The sequence below is a fragment of the Lipophrys pholis genome (genome assembly GCF_963383615.2).
Source record: "Lipophrys pholis genome assembly, chromosome: 3".
NCBI classification, from domain to species: Eukaryota; Metazoa; Chordata; class Actinopteri; order Blenniiformes; family Blenniidae; genus Lipophrys; species Lipophrys pholis.
The window spans coordinates 19,699,101-19,720,386 of record NC_137627.1 but is presented as its reverse complement, the minus strand read 5'-3'; the positions used below and the strand labels follow the sequence as shown (position 1 = coordinate 19,720,386).

At 43.2% G+C, this 21,286-nt stretch overlaps 3 protein-coding genes across 5 annotated transcripts; 2 read left to right on the top strand and 1 right to left on the bottom strand.

Annotated features, from left to right (window-relative positions):
• Nucleotides 1-2,784: 2,784 nt before the first annotated feature.
• Nucleotides 2,785-5,920, top strand: LOC308107280 (uncharacterized protein; the record flags this gene model as incomplete). Its single annotated transcript, XM_080459549.1, has 2 exons — nt 2,785-2,889; nt 4,688-5,920. The coding sequence occupies exons 1-2, from the start codon at nt 2,836-2,838 to the stop codon at nt 5,918-5,920; spliced, it is 1,287 nt and encodes a 428-aa protein (XP_080315675.1). The 5' UTR covers nt 2,785-2,835.
• Nucleotides 5,921-12,615: 6,695 nt separating this feature from the next.
• trappc6bl (trafficking protein particle complex subunit 6B, like) lies at nt 12,616-17,436 on the bottom strand. The gene is made up of 7 exons (XM_080459548.1): nt 17,244-17,436; nt 16,728-16,825; nt 16,512-16,579; nt 16,318-16,435; nt 15,417-15,500; nt 15,189-15,282; nt 12,616-14,818 (listed from the first exon to the last, which is right to left on the bottom strand). The coding sequence occupies exons 2-7, from the start codon at nt 16,821-16,823 to the stop codon at nt 14,787-14,789; spliced, it is 492 nt and encodes a 163-aa protein (XP_080315674.1). The 5' UTR covers nt 16,824-16,825; nt 17,244-17,436; the 3' UTR covers nt 12,616-14,786.
• bloc1s3 (biogenesis of lysosomal organelles complex-1, subunit 3) lies at nt 15,382-20,406 on the top strand. 3 transcript variants are annotated; one of them, XM_080459547.1, is made up of 5 exons: nt 15,382-16,601; nt 17,763-17,878; nt 18,477-18,660; nt 18,845-18,945; nt 19,656-20,406. In XM_080459547.1, the coding sequence occupies exons 2-5, from the start codon at nt 17,765-17,767 to the stop codon at nt 19,851-19,853; spliced, it is 597 nt and encodes a 198-aa protein (XP_080315673.1). In that variant the 5' UTR covers nt 15,382-16,601; nt 17,763-17,764; the 3' UTR covers nt 19,854-20,406. The 3 variants fall into 3 exon arrangements, with proteins under 3 accessions (XP_080315673.1, XP_080315671.1, XP_080315672.1); XM_080459546.1 differs by lacking the exon at nt 15,382-16,601 and adding an exon at nt 17,644-17,676; XM_080459545.1 differs by lacking the exon at nt 15,382-16,601 and having other exon boundaries at nt 17,619-17,878.
• Nucleotides 20,407-21,286: the final 880 nt, after the last annotated feature.

Sequence of the window (21,286 nt, the reverse complement as noted above, 5' to 3'; positions counted from 1 at the left end):
CCGCAGTTTTTCCGGGCTTGACTTCAGGACCGTGGTTGGCCAGAGGCCTCCGACACATGCAAGGTTCTATCCCCGGGATTATTTTTTTAACTTTGCTGTGAACATTTGTGGCCCTTGCATAGATAGAGGAACGTATCTCTGTGGGACCGTCAGATGGCTCCGCTCTGCTCCACGGTGGAGTTTTTCACACATCTGCCTTCACCTTTGAAATCAAAGCCGTTGCTCCTCCTCGTCTGCCTCTCGGGGTGAGGCTGTCTCTGTGCTGCCTCCTCCTCACCCTCCTCCCTTCTGCTGGTGTCTCTGCATCCAGTTGCCTTTTTGTCGCGGCTGTTTGTCTCCACACTCTCATTTCACTGCCGAATCCGATGTGTTTTTTGTGGCTCTTGTACTTTCTGAGCTTTGTTTTTCTTGTTCAGTTCATCCTCTTTTGTTCCCTTTGAAAACTGATAGAGACACTATGATTGATGCCAACAGAAATCCTCACGCCCTCACTCTCGTAAAAACAAAATTAGGTGTATTTACAAATAAAACCCAAATAAGATTAGATGAACCACTGAAGTTAAATGACCCAAAAATAACAGAAATATATATACAAAATATGCAAAATTACTCTGAACATTACTGAAGTTGAATATGCTGAAAAACAATACTTGCCCTGCCATGAGAAACCTACAGTATCTGAATCTGTTTACAGACAGATATTATTTTGTTTCTATCCGTGCAGAGGAGGCATACTGGAATATATTTTACATTTTCAAGTATCATTTAAGCATCTCGAGGTCAGACCAAGTGTCATCTCGAGTGAACACAAACAATAAACTGATATTGTAATAGAATGATGACGATTCCAAATGTTTTAGTATGAAGAGGAACAAGTCCACCTTTTAAGTTTCTATTTTTTTTTGTTTACAAAACCTGAAACTTTGAAATAAACACGTGTTGATTCAACCCGATGTTTTTAAGAATGACTTGTATTGTCTCTTGTGATTCCGCTGTGTCTCAAAATGTTATAAATGTCTTGACTTTGTTCTGGAAAGTCTGAAATCCTCTTTGCGACTGTGTTTCTCTTCAGAGAATTGTGCCTTTCATGTTGGAAAGTCCTCTGTAACCTTCAGCGTGCATTTTTTCAAAGAATCTCCCCGACAGTCGGACGTTGAAGCTCATGCTACTTTGCATCCAATGTGGGAGTTTCCTTCCTGTGTCATTATCTTGGTTCTCAATGTTGTGTTAGATTTGGTACATTTACCAAGACAATCCCCGTCCACTAACAAAAATGGTGCAGTGGTTTTTAATGAAAAAGTAAGTTATAAGGTGACCAAACATCGACTTTTCATGTCCCGTCTGAGGTAATTATTATAAATTCTTGAAAAAGTTGAGGTTTAATATGTCAGCATGGATTTGAATTGACTTGTGTTTTGCTCATAATGCCCACATTACTTTGTTATGCTCAGAAATAGTCTGTTCTTGGGCTACACCACTGTGCACAGGTGGGATTATTTTTAATTCTTATTACTTAATTCCAGAGGTATTTGAGTTGCATATGTGTCATTGATTGTGTAAGAAAGGTGATTTTAGACCAAGTACAACATGTTGAGTAATGTCTGAAAAGCCTGAATTTGTGTCTTTGGTGTAGAGAGACATGGTTTTGTTAAACAGAGGAAATGTCTGCCCATACAGAGGAGGTGTTTCGAATACTTTCTAACTTTAAGACATTTGAGTGAACGTCCATCTATCTTCTGTTCTGCTTAACCCAGTTCAAGGTCCCAAGAGAGAAGCTGACCATGGGCAAGGGCAGGAGTCAGAGTTATGGTCAACAATTATCCTCGCATGCATGTTTTTGGACTGTGGAAGGAAACCGGAGTACCTGGAGCAAACCCATGCACACCTGGAGGAAACATGCAGACTCCTCACAGAAAGGCCCAGCAATAACTTCCAGTGCATCTCAATCATTTGAGAATTGAAAAGCTTCTGTTGTCAGACTAATTGCAAGACATGTGACTGAATTTACAAACATATGTTGTCATACTAATTTATAACTGATGTATATTTTACATAAACACATTTGAAGAATTTCCATCCGGGATTTATAAAGCATTTCTATTCTATTCTATTCTGGGGGGAAAAGCACATGTTGAAACTACCTTTTGTTGAAACCACTAACTTTTGGGAGATTTTATTATTTTTAATTACATTGCTTTCTCTATATATACGCATGGTTTATTCTATTGTGCCTCATAGTTGTGGCAGCTGTGGCTCAGTTGGCAGAGTGGGTTGTCTCTCAATCAGAAGTCTGTGGGTACGATTCCTTATCCAGCCACATGTCGAAATGTCCTTGAGCAAGATACTGTTTCTCAAATTACTTGGGTAGTGCTCAAATGGTGGAATACCTAGTATATGAGTGATATCTTTTTGCTGTTGTTTGTTTTGCTAACTATAATAAATTGAATGTTGATATATGTACTTATTTTTGTTTTGTATTTTATACAAACTTTTTGTATGATATTAAAACTTTTGTGGGGCCGGTTCTGGTCCCCGGACCGTCCGTTTGACACCCCTGCTGCAGTGAAGGTGTTCCTGCTGTGGCTGTTGGGGGCGGGGGGGTGAACCTGCAGCCCTCGGCTGGACGTCGATGGAGCGGGTGTGGCCAACTCCTCCACGAGCCGGGTGGGCGGGGCTAAGCGCGCTATGAGGTTTTAAATCCACACGTGGTGCGGCTCGAGCTTGTTTAGCTGCGGCACAACAACCAGAAAGTTCGGAGCGACCCATGCCAGCGTGCCCGCGTCTGTCTCTGCCGCGGCGGACGGGATCGGAGCCCGGGTTTCACAGCTCAGCAGAATGCCGTCTTACCTCCTGAACCAGTTTGCGGACCTGGAAGAGATGATGTGCAAGGTAAGGAACAGAAAACCAAAAGGAAAACCAGAGAAAGTTGGAGACGAGCAGAAGAAAAAAAAAAGTTTGCTAGCTGGCAGGGGGTTAACGTTAGCTCTTTCGATTTCTGCTCTTTTGACTTCTTTCAGTCGCAGATACAACTTCTGTGTTGGTTTGAACATCATTTGTAACACCTCGTGTTTGTCCTGACGGTGAAAGTTGACATTTGTCCGCGGCTAACTGGTCACATCGTGCCATCGTTGTTGCTACGTGACCAAATGAATATCTCCTAACCTGCCATATGTGGCTGAGTCTGTTTTCTTTGAGTTGATCAATAATGGGCCTCAGTAGTAAAGTGACAAACATATACAAGTTGAGTTAAACCCAGTAAATTGGGAAAAAACAAACTTGTTAGCGATGAAGAGTTTTAGTTAGAAGTTCTGGTACTGGCTGGTACCACGAAGAAACAAGTACTGGAATGCTATATGTGAGTTTTAAGAAGAGTTTAAAGCACTGCCGGTGTTTAACAACATCACTCATGAGTGTGGCTTTGTTTATTACCCTGACCAAAATGTCATGTTGGTTCTCTCTGTGTTGCTTGTGAAGTTTGGTAACAGAAGCACAACTTCATCAGAGATGATGCTATTTCTCGCAACAGGGAACCAAAAACCACTTCATCATATAAAGATGTGACTGATTAGACCGTGACTGATCATTCATACGTTCATTGGGTGAATTGGCAGTTGAGACGTCACTATTAACCTTCAGAGCAGCATGAGCTGCACACAGTTTTTAAAGTTAATTGCACAGACATAGTTTTGTTAAGATCAGGTCCTCATTTCGATCCAGTCGGATGCCTTTGTGCAGGTTTTGCATGATGAATAAGAAGCATTATGTTATATGGGGGGGGGGGGGGGGGGGGGGGTGTATTCATGTTGTGTAATTTTGATTGAGTTATAAACTAAAGAATGAAAATGAAAAGGTTTTAAGACGAGAGTTGATAGTGTTCGGCACAGATAAGGATGTGAGGCCATTCAGTTGTACAACCATGTGGATGTTTGCGGTGTGACGGCAAAGAAGTCGACAATAATGACCTGACAAACTCGCTGAGCAGATGTGGAGGGAGTACGCCTTTATCAAATAAACAATGGTGCAAAGGGTTGTTGGGGGGGGTTATTATCTTTTGCTGTGTGTTCACTAAAGCAATAACATCCTTGTGATGTTAACCACGTCTGCCCCCCTTTTCTAAGATAACCTCATCTTTCAATATCTGGTGGTTCAATAGTGCTGTGTGTTTTTTGACCACACTGAGAATCTGTGTGATACTGCTGAATCTTGTGTGACTGGACAGTCCAGTACAGAAGTACTGATGGCTGCCGCTGCATCACTAATGCACTGTGATTGCGATATCGACATTTGAAAACATACATAGGCTGACCAAACTTCTATAAATTGTTTCCATGCACTGTCCATTCATGCTGGCCATGTCATGACGCGCCATTATTTCAACATGACATCATAACTGGTGGCAACAGGGAAGCGGGAAGCACTAAAACCAAACCGAGACTTAAAAACACCAAAAATGGGATCACAATGTGCTTTGCAAATCATATCGCAATGCTCGACCACAACATTGCACCTTTTAGATAATTCAGCCTTATTCACTGTGACGTCTAGTATGTAGATTTAAAGCTCTGTTTCTCTAGTTTTTAACTGTTGAATTATTTAATATTACAAGCAATGTATTTGTCTTTTTTTTTAATGTACTTGATTTGATTAAAAGGTGTGAATGTTGTTGGTTTGTTTTTTGTCTGTGCAGCATTTTTTAAATCTGGACCTGAGAGAGCCCAACGGATTGCTGCCGTCCCTCAGTCTGGCCATGACGGCGCCGGGCTCCATTGGCGAGCCGCGCAGAAACGCCTCGTCTTCTCTCTCTTGCCTCCCGTCCGACTCGTCGGACAGCGTGTTTCTCACCTCCAGCCAGTGGGAGCAGCAGTCCCAGAGTCCTCTGCCCCCACGGCTTGGCGGTTCCGCTCAGTGGGCAAAGTCCGGCTTCCCATTCCAGCGCTCGGTCAGCATGGTCGAGACGAGCAGCGCCTCGGGAGCAAGTCTGGGCTGGCTCGGCGCCGACATCGGCGACATCGGTCACACTGCGCTGAGCGCCAGCTCCTCCTGGTCGGTCTCCTCCACCTCGTCTTCGTCCCGCTACAAAACTGAACTGTGTCGCTCGTTTACCGAGAGCGGCTCGTGCAAGTACGGTGGGAAGTGCCAGTTTGCGCACGGGCCAGAAGAGCTGCGAGATCTCAGCAGACACCCAAAGTACAAAACCGAGCTGTGTCGTACGTTTCACACCATCGGCTTCTGCCCCTACGGGATGCGCTGCCACTTTGTCCACAACGGCGAGGAAGAGAGCAAACTCTCCCTCTCTCGCTCGTCCTCGTCTTCCTCCTCCAGCATCCCCCATCAGCCACTCTCCTCCTTCTCCTCCTCCTCTCGCCCACACAGGCCTCCTCTCATCAGACAGAGTTTCAGCTTCTCTGGGTTCCCCTCCGCCCCTCAGCCTGCCCTCGGCGGCCCCGCTGCCGTAGGTCACGCCCCCGTCGCACGCGCTCCCTCGGCCTCGCCGCCCTCCAGCGCCGACGTCACCGACCTTCTCTCCCTCGTGTTCCTGGAGATGGACTCTGGCTTCGAGGCCTCGCCGACCTACCAGCAGCTGCCCCCGTCTGCGGGACAGGTGGCGGCGGCGCCGGCTGATCCCAGGTCTCCGTTCCTGCCCTCCCCTGACTCTGGCTTCTCTCCCTGCGCCATGTCTCCCACTAGCTCCCCCCCGCTGAGGCAGAGCCCCGGTGCTGCCGCCATCCCCTCAGAGCCGCTGGGCACCCGATCCCTGTCCTACACGTCCCTGTCGGATCCGGATCAGGACAGAAGCAGCTCCACCAGCTCGCTCAGCGGCTCCGATTCCTGCGGCGGACCCGGCGACTGCAGCGGCAAACGTCTGGCGGTGTTCAGCCAGCTGTCGGTTCCCGAGGATGCCGCTGGATTCTACCTTTAGCCTGCGTGTACCCTACACGCATCATGCTTTACACACACACACACACACACACACACACACACACACACACACACACACACACACACACACACACACACACACACACACACACACACACACACACACACACACACACACACACACACACACACACACAACACAGCGCTCACACACGTAGACCACCTAGACTAAGCTTCTGACCGACGACCTTCTTGGCTCCTCTGGCGCTGAGGCAAATCCAGACTTGGTGACTGACTCGCTCAGATCGCCACGATTTTAAAATGTCAATGGCGCACGTTGAGGCTCAGGCGAGAGGGTTGCCGTCATCAGATCCGTACATATCAAGCTAGATGTTTCAAAGTGCCACAAAGTCTCAAGTCTTTTCTTTAAAGATTTTGTAATCACTATGTGATCGGCCCGTTGAGTCTGCTCACACCTTCCAATCACTTGAATTGACATCAAATGATTGTGACAAAAGCCAAAGACGTCATTTTGTAGCGTGAACGTGATTATGGCAGGACACACACCCTCACACACAAAGTGACCAATGTTCTGGAGTTATCCCATCAGTGGTACACCGGATTGTTTATAAGCTCGTGAAATATTGTTTTCCTTTTAACTGTACAGCCCGACGTCGTGTTTCGATCGCCGGCCTCGACCTGAATGTTTTTTAAACCGGCGTGCCTCTCGGCGTCGCACTGTTGAGACGAGATTATCTGGTTGATTTAGAGCCAAGTGAGACGCTGAGGTGTGTTTTGTGTGCGAGAGATGTGGCTCTTGTTGACAACCTCGCACCGGTCAAATGTAAAACGCTCCGTGTGAGGATGTAAAGAGTTGAAATGACTCCGGGGGGGTGGCGGGGGGGCTCGGTCCTACTTTTCTTTGAAGCTTTGGTTCGGTGGACTGAGTTATTGATGAAATTTCATCACATTGTTAAACATTAGAGCTTCAGTTTCAGGGTCTTTTGAATCTGATGTAAAGTTTTTGTTGTTGTTTTTTTTTTTTTTTGTTGGTTTGTTTGTTTGATATGTTGTGCTGATTCGTATTTCAAAAACATTCCCAGAGAATTTTTTTTCTTTTTTTTTTTTTTTTCTTTTCTTTTCTCTCTCATCCACCGGAGCTCCATTACTTGTTTGAGTGTGTTCTTGTGCTTCTCGCCCTCTTGTTGCCTTTCAGTGTTATTACCCAGCATCCTCTCTGTTGAGGCTCGGTAGTGTTGCGAATGTGCTGCGTCCCTGGACACCCCCCCCCTCCCCCCGGCGTCTGTGCACTGTGCTACCGGGGGGGGGGAGATCCAGCAGAGTTACTGTAGAGTTTAGGGTACGCCTGCTTAGTGTTTTTACAAATGTTTACTCTGTAGCTGTTTGGAGACGCCAATGCTGTTCTTTGTCTATTTAAAAGTGGCTTTTTCACCAACATGTTTGAGGGCTGGTTTAGAGGTTGGAAAAAGTGATCAACTTTAGTAAATTAATTTCTTTAATTTATTTTAACGTATTTATAGAGGACTTTAGACTGAGTTTAATATATTTTGAGGGGTTTTCTGCTTTTTTGTACTGAAAATAAACTTTTTTTTTTTTTTTAAACGGACTCTGCTTACTCTTCTTGCATGTTTCAGTCTTGTTTACATTGTAGCCCTGATCTGAATAAAGCCAGAATACAATATATTTTACATTACATAGATTTTTCAAGATCTTTTTAAATTACTGCTTAAGTCATTACATTCAAAAATACAGTATATAAATATTTTGAGGTCACGGGTTTTTTTTTTTTTATATACTTTCCAATTAAACTTTTGAAACGTGTGGGGATTTTTAGTTTTCATATCTGAAGCTGCTCTCGTCTTGAGATGCGACTGTACATCGAGGGTTTTCATGCAGCGTGCAGGAAGGAAGCAGGAAACCAGTGAACTGTCACTTCTAATTTTTATTTCGTGTCACCAGGCCCCCGAGAGACGGAACGCTTCAAAAACAAGACCGCGGAATGGGGACAGACAGAAACAGAAATCAGATTAGTCGTGAGCCTATTTCACATGATCCAAATACTCATAACACCGACCCAATGAGTTCCATCAATTCATGTAGGGTTTTTTTTTTTTTTTTTTCTCAACCAGAAGCTCAAAAATAGTCTCATTTCAGACCAAACCTAGTCAATAAATTCCTATTTAGTTTTCACTCATGCCGAACGGCGACCTCAAATAGTAATGGCACAGACTTTACTGACATACTTTAATGATATATCTCTCTGTGCAGGTGTGGGCTCTACTCCCGGTCCTCGAACGTCACTTCCACAGTCCAAAAACAAGAATTCGAGGTGCAGCGGCGACTAAACTCAGGTGTGACGGATCGGTGTAACTCGCCTCCATTTCAGTCCTTTTATTTAAATTTTTTTTTTAAACCACATTATACGTCAGAAGTTCTAAAGATGTATCAACCAGACTGTGTGACATTTTCCAGAGACGTGAGAAATACAGACTTGGTTTAAACCCATAAAGAGGAAAAATCTGTTTTTATTCAGTCAGTTTAACAGTTTGTGTTCAGTACTTCTATTGTTTATGTCACACAGAATAATGGTGTGTAATTCTACTCCCTCACAAAGGTTTCAATAACATATCTCCAAGTTTCAGTATTTCAGCGAGTGCCCTATAAAGGCTTGAAAAGATAAAAAAACAGGAGGAGGCCGTACGAAGAATTCAGTAAATGCAAAAACAGTAATTGGCTGAAGTGAGGTCTTGAAAGTTAGAATACACTCCAGGGAAATCCTGCATCCTAAAATGTTCAAGTGTGTAGTTATTTTTGGTGCATTTTGCAAATCGGGACTTACTTTAAGTGAATTTTTCAGTTCGTGGAGGCATCTCTCCGTGTGTGAGGATTTCACGTAGAGATAAGAAGCCCTTGGTCTGAGTTTTAATCTGGACAATCTCCGATATCCGCACTTCTTCTTTTTCTATTTTTTTTTTTTTTTTATTCTCCCTCGCTGATTCCACCTTTTGTTCTCCTCCACTCTTTTATTCGCTTCCCCCTTTACCTCCTCGCCCTAATTTAATCTTCCAACTGAGGTGGCAAACACAAGGCCACGAACCCCCTGAGCCAGGTTAAACCACACTATATTTATTCAGTGCCAATCTCAGGAATCGGATACTTGCGCTCTCTCCACTTCCATAAAACGCAGGGAGGGAAAAAAAAAAACCCGGCCCGCCGCTTAATAGAATTAAAAGTAAAATGAGAGGCCGAGGCCTAAAACGCATGCTCCCAGCTCACCCTGAAGGAATCTCTCTTTCACGCGTACACACAAGGGCTATTATCTTGTCACTGTTAACATGAGATGGGCCGGCCGTCTGGGAGTGATTAGTGGCGGTGAAGGGGTTGGAGGCATGTGTGTGCTTGTGTGGTTTCTGTGCGTTTGTGTGCTGCATTGTGTCCTATAGACAGTCTCCCACACTCTTGCCCTGTGGGACTTAGGAAAGGCAGGCAGATGGCTGCATTCAGGTCCACTGCAGGTCAACATATGGCCCCAAGAGACAAAGTTTGTGTGTGTGTGTGTGTGCGTGTGTGTGTGTGCGTGCGTGTGTGTGTGTCTCTTACTTTTACTATGCATGAGTGGAGGAAGCCGAAAGAGTTTGGTGAGAAGGAGGCAGAGGAAGGAAAAATTAAAGTAGGAAGTTAAGTTAAAGGAGGATGGGAGTGAGTGAGTGGGTGAATGTATCCGTCGTGTTCTTACGTCACACTGAGCAGAAGCCGAAGTGGTTGTTTAGAGGCGGGTTCAAACTGAAATGGTAGATGCAACGTACTTTGGTTTTGGTGTTGAAACTTTCAAGAGACTAAAATCTACAGGACTGACAAACTAAACAACAACTGGTGGGATCAGATGATCTTTAGTCTAAATGTTTATTTTTGTTTGTTATTTTTACACTTGACTTGATACAAAACAGCCATTAAATGAAAGATTATATATATATATATATATATATATATATTAAATAGAAATCAAATATGTAACAACCTTAAGTTGGTTAATGTGGTATGGTACATAAATGGATAAATATTAGATTTGGAAAGTAAAGGAAACAGAAATGTTAATCCCTTTACCAAACTTTCACTGCTCCTTGTTCACTCAGGTATTGAGAAAACCAAGCTTACATAACTGAGAGTTTTACAGGTCAGTTAGTTGTACTTCCTATGATTAGAGTGGGTCAACACAATACTATTATTTATAGAAGTCATTTATTATCGAAGTGAGTAAGATAGGAAAGCTCATTACTATCAACTGGAGTTTGTTTGTTTTCCCACTGAAATAATGAAAAAACCCTTAAAGTTCAGCGACATCGATTGGATCGATTTCATTTTAATCAGTTTTACAGTTAATTTGCCTGGATGCTCTTAGAAAGGGGAAAAAGTCCTGAAAGGTCATTAAAGGGAGCAAAGCAACTCATTAAAGTTCTTTCTGGTATAAAACATTCCAATGTTGACGTCTGTGGAAACCAGGAAGGCAGAAAATCTAATCAAGAAAACAGTTTAGTTTATTATTAAACAAAGTGGCATCAGGTAACATTCAGCTTCACTTCAGCTTTATTATTTTTTCACACATTTCAGCTGAAGGGCGTGTCCTTTCTGCTCCTCGTCGCTTTTGCACTGAAGCGAAGGCGAACTGATGGTAGAAACGTCTTTGCAAACGGCGGTTTCAACTTGTGATTGCAGTTTGTTCCGCTGGATTTCTTCCCTGCGCCGGCGGGAGAACTGCCCCGCGGGGGAACTTAACCCGGATGAATTGTCTCTCTCAGGTTCTCACACCACAAAAGACTGGAGGCGGCCTCTGTGTGGACAGTGTTGCTGAAATGTAGCAAGTCATCAATTTGAGGGGATGAATGCTGGTTTTTACTCACATACACCCCCAACACCTCCTTTTTTTTTTCTTCTTCTTTCCTGCAGCCCTTGAACACACCCTCTGCTCCTCCTCCTCTGCTCCCTCCATTCATTCTTCTTCTTTGTGAGTGTATTTGGTGACACTGCTGCAGGAGGAAGGGGAGCGGAGTCCCGTAATGGCACTAAACAGCTGCTGGAGATCGCTTATCATCATCATCCTCCTCCCTCAGTTTCCAGATTCCCTCACTCAACACATTTTGAGGCCTTTCGGTTCAGACCAGACACTGAAGTCGTGTCCCTCTCTGCCCCTCGCCAGCACAACCTCTTCATCTTCAATCCAACCCCCCCACCCCCTTCTGCGGACTTTCTACAATCCTCCCTCTCTCCCTCCTTTCTCTCTAATCCCTCCTGATTTTTTTTCCCTTCCTCTTTCCACAGAGGATTTGGGATAAGTGTTTAATGGGTTGCAACAAATGGGCAAAAGAGTGGGCCCATAGTCAGGTGCGGCACATTTCTACAGACGCCTAACTCAATTTCCTTCGCCGTTCCCCTGCTTCTCACAGCATTCCTGGGTTTGTCTGAACCGACACACAACCCTGTGCCACCTCTGGCGCGCCGTGTGCAGACCAGCCGCCCGCACTCATAACCTGGGATCTTTGTGAAATTTTAAGCTCATTTCAAGGACTCTCATCCTGGGAGCCTCCTCACACACACACACACACACAAGGACGTAACCTGCTTTCTCAGTACCTAACTTAGCCGAGAGCATTGTTGTACTACACTTTCATGATGCTGAAGGACGCCCAGACAATAGATGTTCAAATGGAATGACGTAACGCGGGCTGAAGTATCGGTACTTTCAGCCTCTCAGAACGCACTAAATCCTGTACTTCCCCATTACGCAGCCCACTGTGACCCTTTTATCATCCTATGAGCATCATTTGGACTTCTGGAGTAAGTACGCATGTCTGGATTTAACATGCGTCCGACCAGTAAATACATACATAATTAACGCTTCCGCCTTCGTTGAAAAATGCAGGATCCCTCCTAACAATGTTCATATTTGATCACTTTTCACAAAACTTCTTCCAGTTTCTTCTGTAGGACTTGTGAAGCCTTCAGCATGCCTGTGTTACTGACCCTTGTGGTATAGTTCTCATGCTTATGTCACTCAACCAGCAAAAAGGGAGCTGTAGGTGCCACTGCAGCATCTTGTTGCCAGCTGCTGTTCAGCACTCAAGTCTGTTATTTCTTCTACTTTCACTGAAACAGGGCGACACCCGGTGGACAAATCAGGAACAGCAGTTTATTTTTTTTAAATGGCAATTTAGATTTGGTGTCTATAAGATGGTTACAAAGATGTACAATGAGTGAGTGCTGCCGCCTATTTTTGTTCAAGATGAAAATTATTTTTGAACAGTTTTTGCATTTTAGTGTGTGTTTTTGACTGAGAAGTTCATGTTTTAAGCTTCAAACACGTTCGTTCTGTGTTGTCTCGGGAGTCACCCTATTGAGTATTATGTGGTAGTTCTGAGGAAATTATTTGATTCATAAACGATCTTAGAGTAATAAGAAGTATGCATGCCAATACTAGAGACTGAACCCTCTTGCTGGCCTGTTTGGGTCTGCAGACCTCATGTTTGAAATCCCTGGTCTAAAGAGTAAGTCCACATTAGCTGGAAATATATTTTTGGCTCAGTATACAGCTTCCACTGGGACATTCTAATTGATGGAAAGAGACGTTACGGTAAATAATAATACAATATTACACGAGAGTAATTCGTGTCACGGCAGATTGTGCAATTATGGAAATGAGCATCAACATCAGTTGAAGTGGCGAGATCATACGGAAAGAACTTTATTATGTAAACGTTTTACACTGATGGCAGTGAAACACTGGAGCACAACCAGGCGCGCCGCATCGGAACTGAGACAAAAAAGCCAAACCACAGGATCATCCGGTGACACGAGCAGCCACGTCCACGTGCGGTGCACAGACGTCACGTAAGAAACTCTGACGTCACCGAGCAGCGATGAGGAAAGACATTGTAAGGACAATATGTTTGAATATTTCTGTTGCTTACAGTGCCATAAAGAAGTGTTTTCATGTTAAAACTCATTGGCAATCATTTGAAGTGAATGAGGAAATAGCTTCTTTTTTTTTTTTGTGTCATGGTGAGAACAGCTTCCTCAAAGTGAGAATAGAGTGTAGTTTGCATGTTTTTACTGCACACGAGTGGATTTTCTACAGGTACAGTTTTCTCCAAAAGTCCCATGTGTTTGGGGTTAATTATATTATATGGCACCGACTGAAAATAATTGAACAATTTCAAACCTGGGTACTTTTCGGAGGGTATTCACAGGGTCGATTTTAGGCCGGAGATTATTTAAGCTTATAAAAGTAACAATGTAAAGTTGTTAAGGGTTTTTTTTTTCTTTTTTCTGTGGAAAAGTGCTAAACTGACCACTATCATATGGAATTTCTTCCATTGGATCGCTGTAATCAAATCGTGTGTCCAGCAATAGTGTCCTACACTGTTCTGCGTTATGCGCGACAGTGGTTGCTTAACATTCCTTTAATCAGGTGACATCGTGCCCTCACTGGGAGTCACAGCGGCTTTTCCAAGCTTAAATAGGCAAAACATATAAGTGTTTAGAGCTGTTACTTTAAACAAATTCCCCCCAAAAATTGTATAGAAACAATTTTATTGCGTTGCACAGAAATTGTTCATGTCTCCTGATGACACAATAGTTTCAAAAAAAACGGCGCGAATCTGAGTCATGAAACAGCTTTTGTTTTTACAGCACTGTACAGCCAGAAGTATTCAGCTGTGAGACCAAAAATTCACCCAACAGAAACCACAAAAAAAAGACAAAGGAGACGAGACACAGTTGGCAACAATCGGAAAAAGTGAGAAAACAGCCGACATAAAAACCAGAAACAGCTTTTTGTCTCCCTCTAGTGGCACAAAGGAGCAATAACCAGCTTGTGATGGTTGTTGGTTTTTTCACTTCAGATGTGAGAATGTAAAAATAAATAACATAAACTGCACATCTTTACAGACGGACAGTTATAAGACTCAGCTGTGAGGAGAGGTTTATACACAGCTGGTTTCCGCCCGATCAGAAATGTAAACCAGACATTTGTGTGAAGTTTCTCAAAGTCTTTACTTAATTGTTTTTTTTTTTTAAATTCTTGAGAAATAATGACAAAAAGAAATAAATGGAGGTGAAACTAAAAGTACAAGAAGAGTAATACTTGCATCTGTAAACCCACAGTTTATTTAACAACGGTATCGCGTGGAAAAATATCACATTTTTGCCCTGAACTGTAATTTTCGCGACCACCAGCATACGAGAGACACCGCTCGAAAGGCAGAACGGAGCACCGACTGCTGGATAGAACTTCTTTGCGCGTTCACAGAAATACACAAAGATAAATAATGAGCCTGACACGGTGTAAATCATTCTCAAGGATTCAAGCACGGCTGTTTTGAATTCGTGCTCAACACAATGCAATGGCAAATCCCGGACGACCTCCCGGAGCTGTATCTCTCGCTGTCAAAGATAAAAACATTCAAAATAAAAAAAAAAGGTGTGGAGTTAATTCTGTTTCTTGGTTTTGCACCAAGACTCGTCGTTTAGTGACGTAAACATTGCAGCACATTACAAATATACAATAATACACACGATTGACGACACAGTCACATTCTCGCGTTGTAGCCGAGGCCGATCGGTCACTTCTATCCAAACGCCGCCAGGCAGGCTCCACTAATTCAAACTGAAAACTAGAACTTTATACAATATATATATATATATATATATATATATACCTTGGCTGACCCTTTGTGTCCAGCCCGGGTTACCTGGTGGTCAGCAGAGTAATCTGAGTAATTCCATTTTGACCATGTGGTACGAGTCAGTTCCGATGGTTCACTCCCTCTGCGGCGGCTCAGGCGGTAAACAGGAACTTCCTTTTCGCCAAGACGAGAGTCGGGAGGGTCACGTCACAACTTCTGGACGACCACCTGAAATTTACCTGGACAGGCGAGAATGTGGGAGGAGTCAACCATAACAGATCCGCTTCGGGAAAAGTAGTGTTTTGCGACGAAGCATAAAGCATAAAGAATGCACATAAATACGACATTTAAAAATCCAAGAGGGAGGGATAATTCATTCTGTAGCAGCGACTAAATAGAACCGTAAAATAAACTAAAATCAGCTATAAAATACAAGATCGGTAAAGAAGCATCAGCGTGAGATTCTGTTTTAGCACACTGCTTTCTGGTCATTATTATCAGTTTCTACATTAAAAGACTTTTTTTTTTTTTAACTATTTAAAAGAGATCAGCAATGAGCACTTGATGACGCCCCCCGCTCCATCAGAAACGTGATTGGACGGCACTTACAAGAGGGCATGACGGAGACCTCCGCCGTCACCACGCTGTCCAGGCCGAGGTTAGATAGAGCGCCCCTCACCACGCCGCAGGAAAAGGCAAGGTACTGAGAGGAAATCAAAGAAAAATGATTTAGTTAAGAGCACTGACGGGAGAAATTCTGATTTCTTTTGTTGGGGGACTCCTCCTCCGTAATCTCCAGCAGGTTGAACTTTAATACGGGCGAGACCGAAGACAAACCTTCGGGGCCTGATCCAGGTACTGTTTTCCACTGGAGAGCTGAGTCAGCAGAGCAAACTTGTTATCCTGCAGAACGTAGGTACCCTGTAGAGAGGCAAATAGAGTTGGAAAAACTCCAGTGACAAGCTTTCACCCAGGCACACAGGCGTCCTTATTGCAAACTCCGGGTTTTGGGCTTTTAAGCAGGAGCCGTCAGAAAAGTTGGGGCAGGGATTAACGGGGCTTGTGGCGGCCGAGCTTGTCGCTTATTCATCCTTCGTTGTCGGCTCTTCCGATCACCGTGAGGCAAAATTCACCAAGCGTTGGATCGTTGACGCGCTGACGGGGAATGTGAGCCGGATTTCGACCACATGTTACTTTTACCCTGATGATGTATTGTTGCAGCAGTAATCAAATCTAATGAGGTCACATGACCGAGTCAAGTTGACCTGATTCAGTTCGCTTCCAGATGCCGACTGGGATGAATAAGAAGACGCATAGACACATCAAATTAAGTAATCTATGAGAAATTATGAGACATTACAAGTCTCTTTGCCACTAAAAACACATTTTCATAAGACAGCTCAGTTAAAGTTGAACTTAATATTAGATTTTAAGCCTTTTTAATTTTTTCGCCCCCGACACTGTCATTGTACCAGGTGGTGCAGTGGTTTGCACTCTGGCTTCACAACGAGAATGCCGTGGTTTCAAATACCAGAGTTTGCATGTTCTCTCCATGGGTTTCTTCTCTCAGTGCAAAAACATGCATGTTGAGATGAAGCGATGACCCCAGATTGCTCCTCGGTGTGAATGTGAGTGTCTCTGTGTCTGCACTGCGATGGACCGGCGACCCGTCTGGGGTGACGCCCGGCCCCTGGCTGGAATCGGCTCCCCTGTAGAACACGGATGGGCGGTACTGTACCTGATGGTTCGTTCTGAGGTTGTCGATCTGCCTCCTGAACACTTTCGTCCAGAAGTCTTTACAGATGAACTTCATGACGTCCAGCTCGTCCTTAAAGCTGGGGGAGTCCCTGGTTAACCTGGGGAAGAGCAAACACCAACCCTCTCAGGAACTCACCTCATTTATTTTTGTCTCTGTGTGTGTGTGTATTCTACCTTTCGATGAGTCCTTGACCCACTCTGAAGCCCATGCCCTCCAGGACTGAAACACAGACAGCTCGGTCCTGCAGAGAAGCAATTGAACAGGTCAGTTTCATTTGCAGACGCAAACTCTCTTAAAAGTGAGGTTTATCTTAAATGGTGGCAGTGATTTGATCCCAGTCGCTCATTGAGGAGGAGATGAAGCTGAACGGAAGTGTTATTATTACTCACCTTATTGTCCAGCTCCCCTTTATTGGACTGTTGCTCTTTGTAAATATGCGATACGATCTCCATGTGGAGGAATTCAAACAGAGCCTCGTCTGCCATTTCTGGAAACACACACACACACACACACACACACACACACACACACACACACACACACACACACACACACACACACACACACACACACACACACACACACACACACACACACACACACACACACACACACACACACACACACACACACACAGCGTTTAAAATAGCTTTTTGCATCGATTCCGGAGAGAATAAGCAGCAATAAATAAAACAATAAGCAGCAGTAAATAAAAACACCCTGGATCTGAACATTAGCATTAGCTAGCTAGGTAGTTAGCGGGTTGTTGTTTGGTCCCGACGCAGAATCATTTTCCCAAATTCGGTATATGGAGGAAACTCCCAACAAACGAATTCATGCATATTTGACCTACAATCAGCGAATCTAAACATATTTCAAAGAGTAATTTGTCCAATCTGCTCTACCTGTCAAATACCCGTAGCAGCCGACTGTCGGTTTGACACTCGTTATTTTCACCAGGGCATGCCTTCAAGACTTGCACGGGCGGTGTTAGCAGGAGTTAACCACTTAAGAAGAATAACCCCTGTGGGAAGCTGATTTACTTGATATGCAATAACAACAGAAATCCCAAATTCACTTTCATCTACAAAATCTTCACATTGTTCCAGCCTTTTTGGCGTTAGTTCGTATCCCCGCTCCTCTGCTTTAATAAGGCGGGGAAACCACATAGCGGGATGCGCTGGTGATTTTCTAAGAACACCCTCTTGATTGGTTCATCCAGTTGCAGTGTGCAACGTCATTTATCACGTGACAGAAACACTCGCATCAGATTGGATGTTGGAAAGTGAGCCGCTTCCGGTCTGCTCATGTGATTTGTGTTTTGATGCAGCAGAGAAGGTCTCACTTTTCTCGCTGGAGATAAGACGTATTCACCGTGAGAGTGTAGCGAACCCAGATTAATTTCTCTCGGTTTGTCTGTGCAGTCATGTCCAGCAGGTACCAGATCGTGGTGCAGGGCGAGGCTTCTGAGACGGACTCGGATGACGAAGTGTACATCACCTCGCTGCCTGCGCCGCAGCCTGCTGCAGGAGAAGTTAAGGTTTGTACTTATTGTGTCATGGAGAGGTGATGGTGTGTGTTTCAATGTAGGATTTAATCTCGTATTTGACCAAAAAGAGGAAAAGTTAAAGGCTAAGAAAATTCACTGAACCAGCTGCACCTCATCCAGAGTCCTGTTTAATCTCTGCACTGGCTGCTTGTGTGTTAAATCATCTTACTTCTGGTCTGTAAAGCTTTGAATAGTCTCGGGCCTAAAAACATCTCAGATTTACTTGTAGAATATGAAACATCCAGACCCCTGTGGTCTTCAGGAAGAGGTCTATCGGTGCTCCTGGAGTCAGAAGAAACAAGGAAAAGCAGCTTTTAGTTCCTACGCTCCTCACCTGTGGAACAAACGTCCTGCTGACACCCTCGCTTCTTTAAAATCAGGCCTTAACACATCATTATTTGCTCAAGATTTCCATTAAACAATAGATTTTATTTATTTTTAACCTTTATCTTAACGCTTTTACTATTATTTCTTTTCATTTCATGCCTTCCTTATTTGATTAGTTTCACTGTATTTCCCCATAAAGCACTGAGAATTGCCTGGTGTCTGAATGTTGCTGTAGAAATGGAGTTGTCTTGTCTTGTCTCAGGTCCAGGGGGAGGCGTCTGAAACCGACAGCGAGGGAGACGCAGAGGAGGCCGCCAGGTCATCCGCATTGAGTGAAAGTGCTCAGATACTCCGGAGAGACCTGCCTCCTCTTATTGTGGTCAGAGACCATCCTGATATCCAATCTGTAGTGGAGGACAGACCCAGCCCCGTACACAGGCCGTTTGGTGAGGAACGCTGACAATAAGAACAACTTATCAGTATTTCTTCTCATTTTGTTGCCGTAGTCCTGCAGACAACTGTTGCTAACATTCACAAAGGTGTGAATACAAATGTTTACTGTTTCAGATGTTTCTATGGCTAAACTGAATTATGGCCTGTCCAGTAATTATAATGTTTCTTTGTCAACAGGGGACACTCTTTTACAACAGAAGCTACAAGAGTCAAACCACCGGCTGTACTCCGACGTGGGACAAACAGTACGACAGATTTATGGCAATGCCAGCAAGGAGGTATGTGAATTTCAGTGCAAGGCATTTAAGGGTAAATATATATATGAACTAGACATACATTTCCTCGAACACACCACTGCTGCAGTATTTAGTCCACCAAGCATATGAGAAAAGATGTGTATCGTACTTTTTAGAAGGGAAAACAATTGTCCCCTACCTATAGAGACCTATAGATTAATGCAAACTGTTCTGACATTACCATATTTATTACATAATTGTCGTATCATTCAAGCACAGCCCAGTCATTTATTTGTGCTTTTCAAAAAATGAGAATACGAGGGGAAAAGTTTTTTTTTCACCCATAATGGACTTCAGATTTTAAAAACTTACATATTTTAAATTTATTACACAGAAATGGCAAATGTCAGGCTATTTTTTCTGCTTTTTTCTGTATAACACGAAGTGATAACTCATAAAAATCAAAAATACACCTTCTCAAATATATTACATTTCACAACATCAGGCGATTTCCGTTTTTTGGGTTTTTTTAACAAGTGGCCGTAGTTAGAAAGATTTCTAAAAAAAAAGAATCTTCAGATATTGACCATCAGTATAGACCACAGGTGAATGTCAATATAAATGTAAATACAGACGGTACAATATACTAACTGTGGTATCCTTAATTACCAACATGCTTCTCAGTCGTATTAACAGAAACGTCTGTTCACATAAGGAGTTTTATGTTGCGTCGACTCTGTTTTTGGGTAAAGGTGCGCAGCGCGACATCTCAGCTGAACGGGTCACAGAGCGCCATCATCAACGCCTCCCACAGCATCCGATTAATCCTGGACGACCTGAAGGCCGTGTCCGAGAAGATTGATATCATCACCAGCTGTCAGATCCTGCCTGATATCAACATTGACACCCCAAACAATTATCCTGCTCTTCATGCCCCTGAAACTAATTAGTACTCATGGTGTGTCTATAGATATCGACAAGTGCCACTAATATAGTGAGCAGTGCTTATTATTATTTCTATTTTTAAAAGAAATATCTCTGCCTATAAGCAAGCTCATGTATTTCACAGTAACACCGTTTTGTGACGGGTTCTGAGAATCCAACTTTCTCGGATTTCATGAATGAAACGGGATTAAAGAAGTTCAGTTCATGTGTAATAAATTTAAAAAAATGTTACAGTAATTACATTTTGGGATAAAATAACTCTTCTAATTTGTTATGATTTTTCATAATGCACCCTTAACTTGCCAGTTGGTGATTGAAAAAAAAAAAAAAAAAAAGTCCAACTCTTTGTTCTTATTGATATAATTTAACTTTGTTCCATAGATGTATATTGACTAACATGATAATATTTTTGTAAAATATGGCATTCATGTTTGCCTTTGCTGTGTTTTTTTTTCAGTTTTGAGGCGGAGACTAGTTGTCTTAAGTTTCTCTTGTGTTTTTTGAGAGTCTCAACATTGCAAAATAAATATATCTATTTCCTTCTTCCTCATCATTCTGAACACTTCTCTTTGAAACATGTTTGCGCTCAAATTATAATTTTCTTATATATTGGAAGTCAGGATTATGTCTGCAGAAATGTGGGATGTCATTGATGCTCTGTTGACAAATAGAAGAAGTCCTGATTAGGTTATTTCACTCCCATTAAATTCATTTTATTTGTTAAAATCAAGCATCATGTTAAAAACAAGCATTACTGCAATACTGTTCAGACAAGCAACAGTCATGCAGAAAGTATTAAGAATTTAAGAGTTTTTGTCTGAAAGGTAAAATCACATAAGGAAACTCCACTCTGTAACTGAAATAGCTCCAAAACAGGAAAGTTCTTAAGGTTGATGAGTCATTCAAAATGGAACAAAACAGTAAATCCAGCATTAATCCCACTTTTATCACTATAAGGAATAGGACTTCAGCTTTGAGGGAATTTCCTACTACAAAGGTCAGTTGAATGCCAGTAAACTATTACATGAAGTACCAGTCAAATCAACAACTTCAGAGATGTGAAGTATCACAATCTGTTGTGAATCCCTCCGTGCAGTTGGGCGACGTGTCAGACTGGGGTGTAGACGTACACTAACACCACCACCAGCAGGTTGAGAACCGTGCCCACGATACCCACAATGCCCAGCAAGTGGTCAGGGTCCATGTTGCATCTTGCTGATTCAGAAAACATCCTTCCTGGACTCTCAGCCTGGGAAAGGAGAAATGTACAGTGTCTTTTATTTCTTTCAAAGGAGACAGTAGGCATGAAATGTACTGTTACTGACATGTTTCAGCCACCTGATGGCGCTGTGGGTGCACATACTGTGCTGAAACCGGCCCACGTTCTTTTGTTGTTGTTGTTTTCTGTGCCCTCTCAGTATATTCTATTCTGTATGGA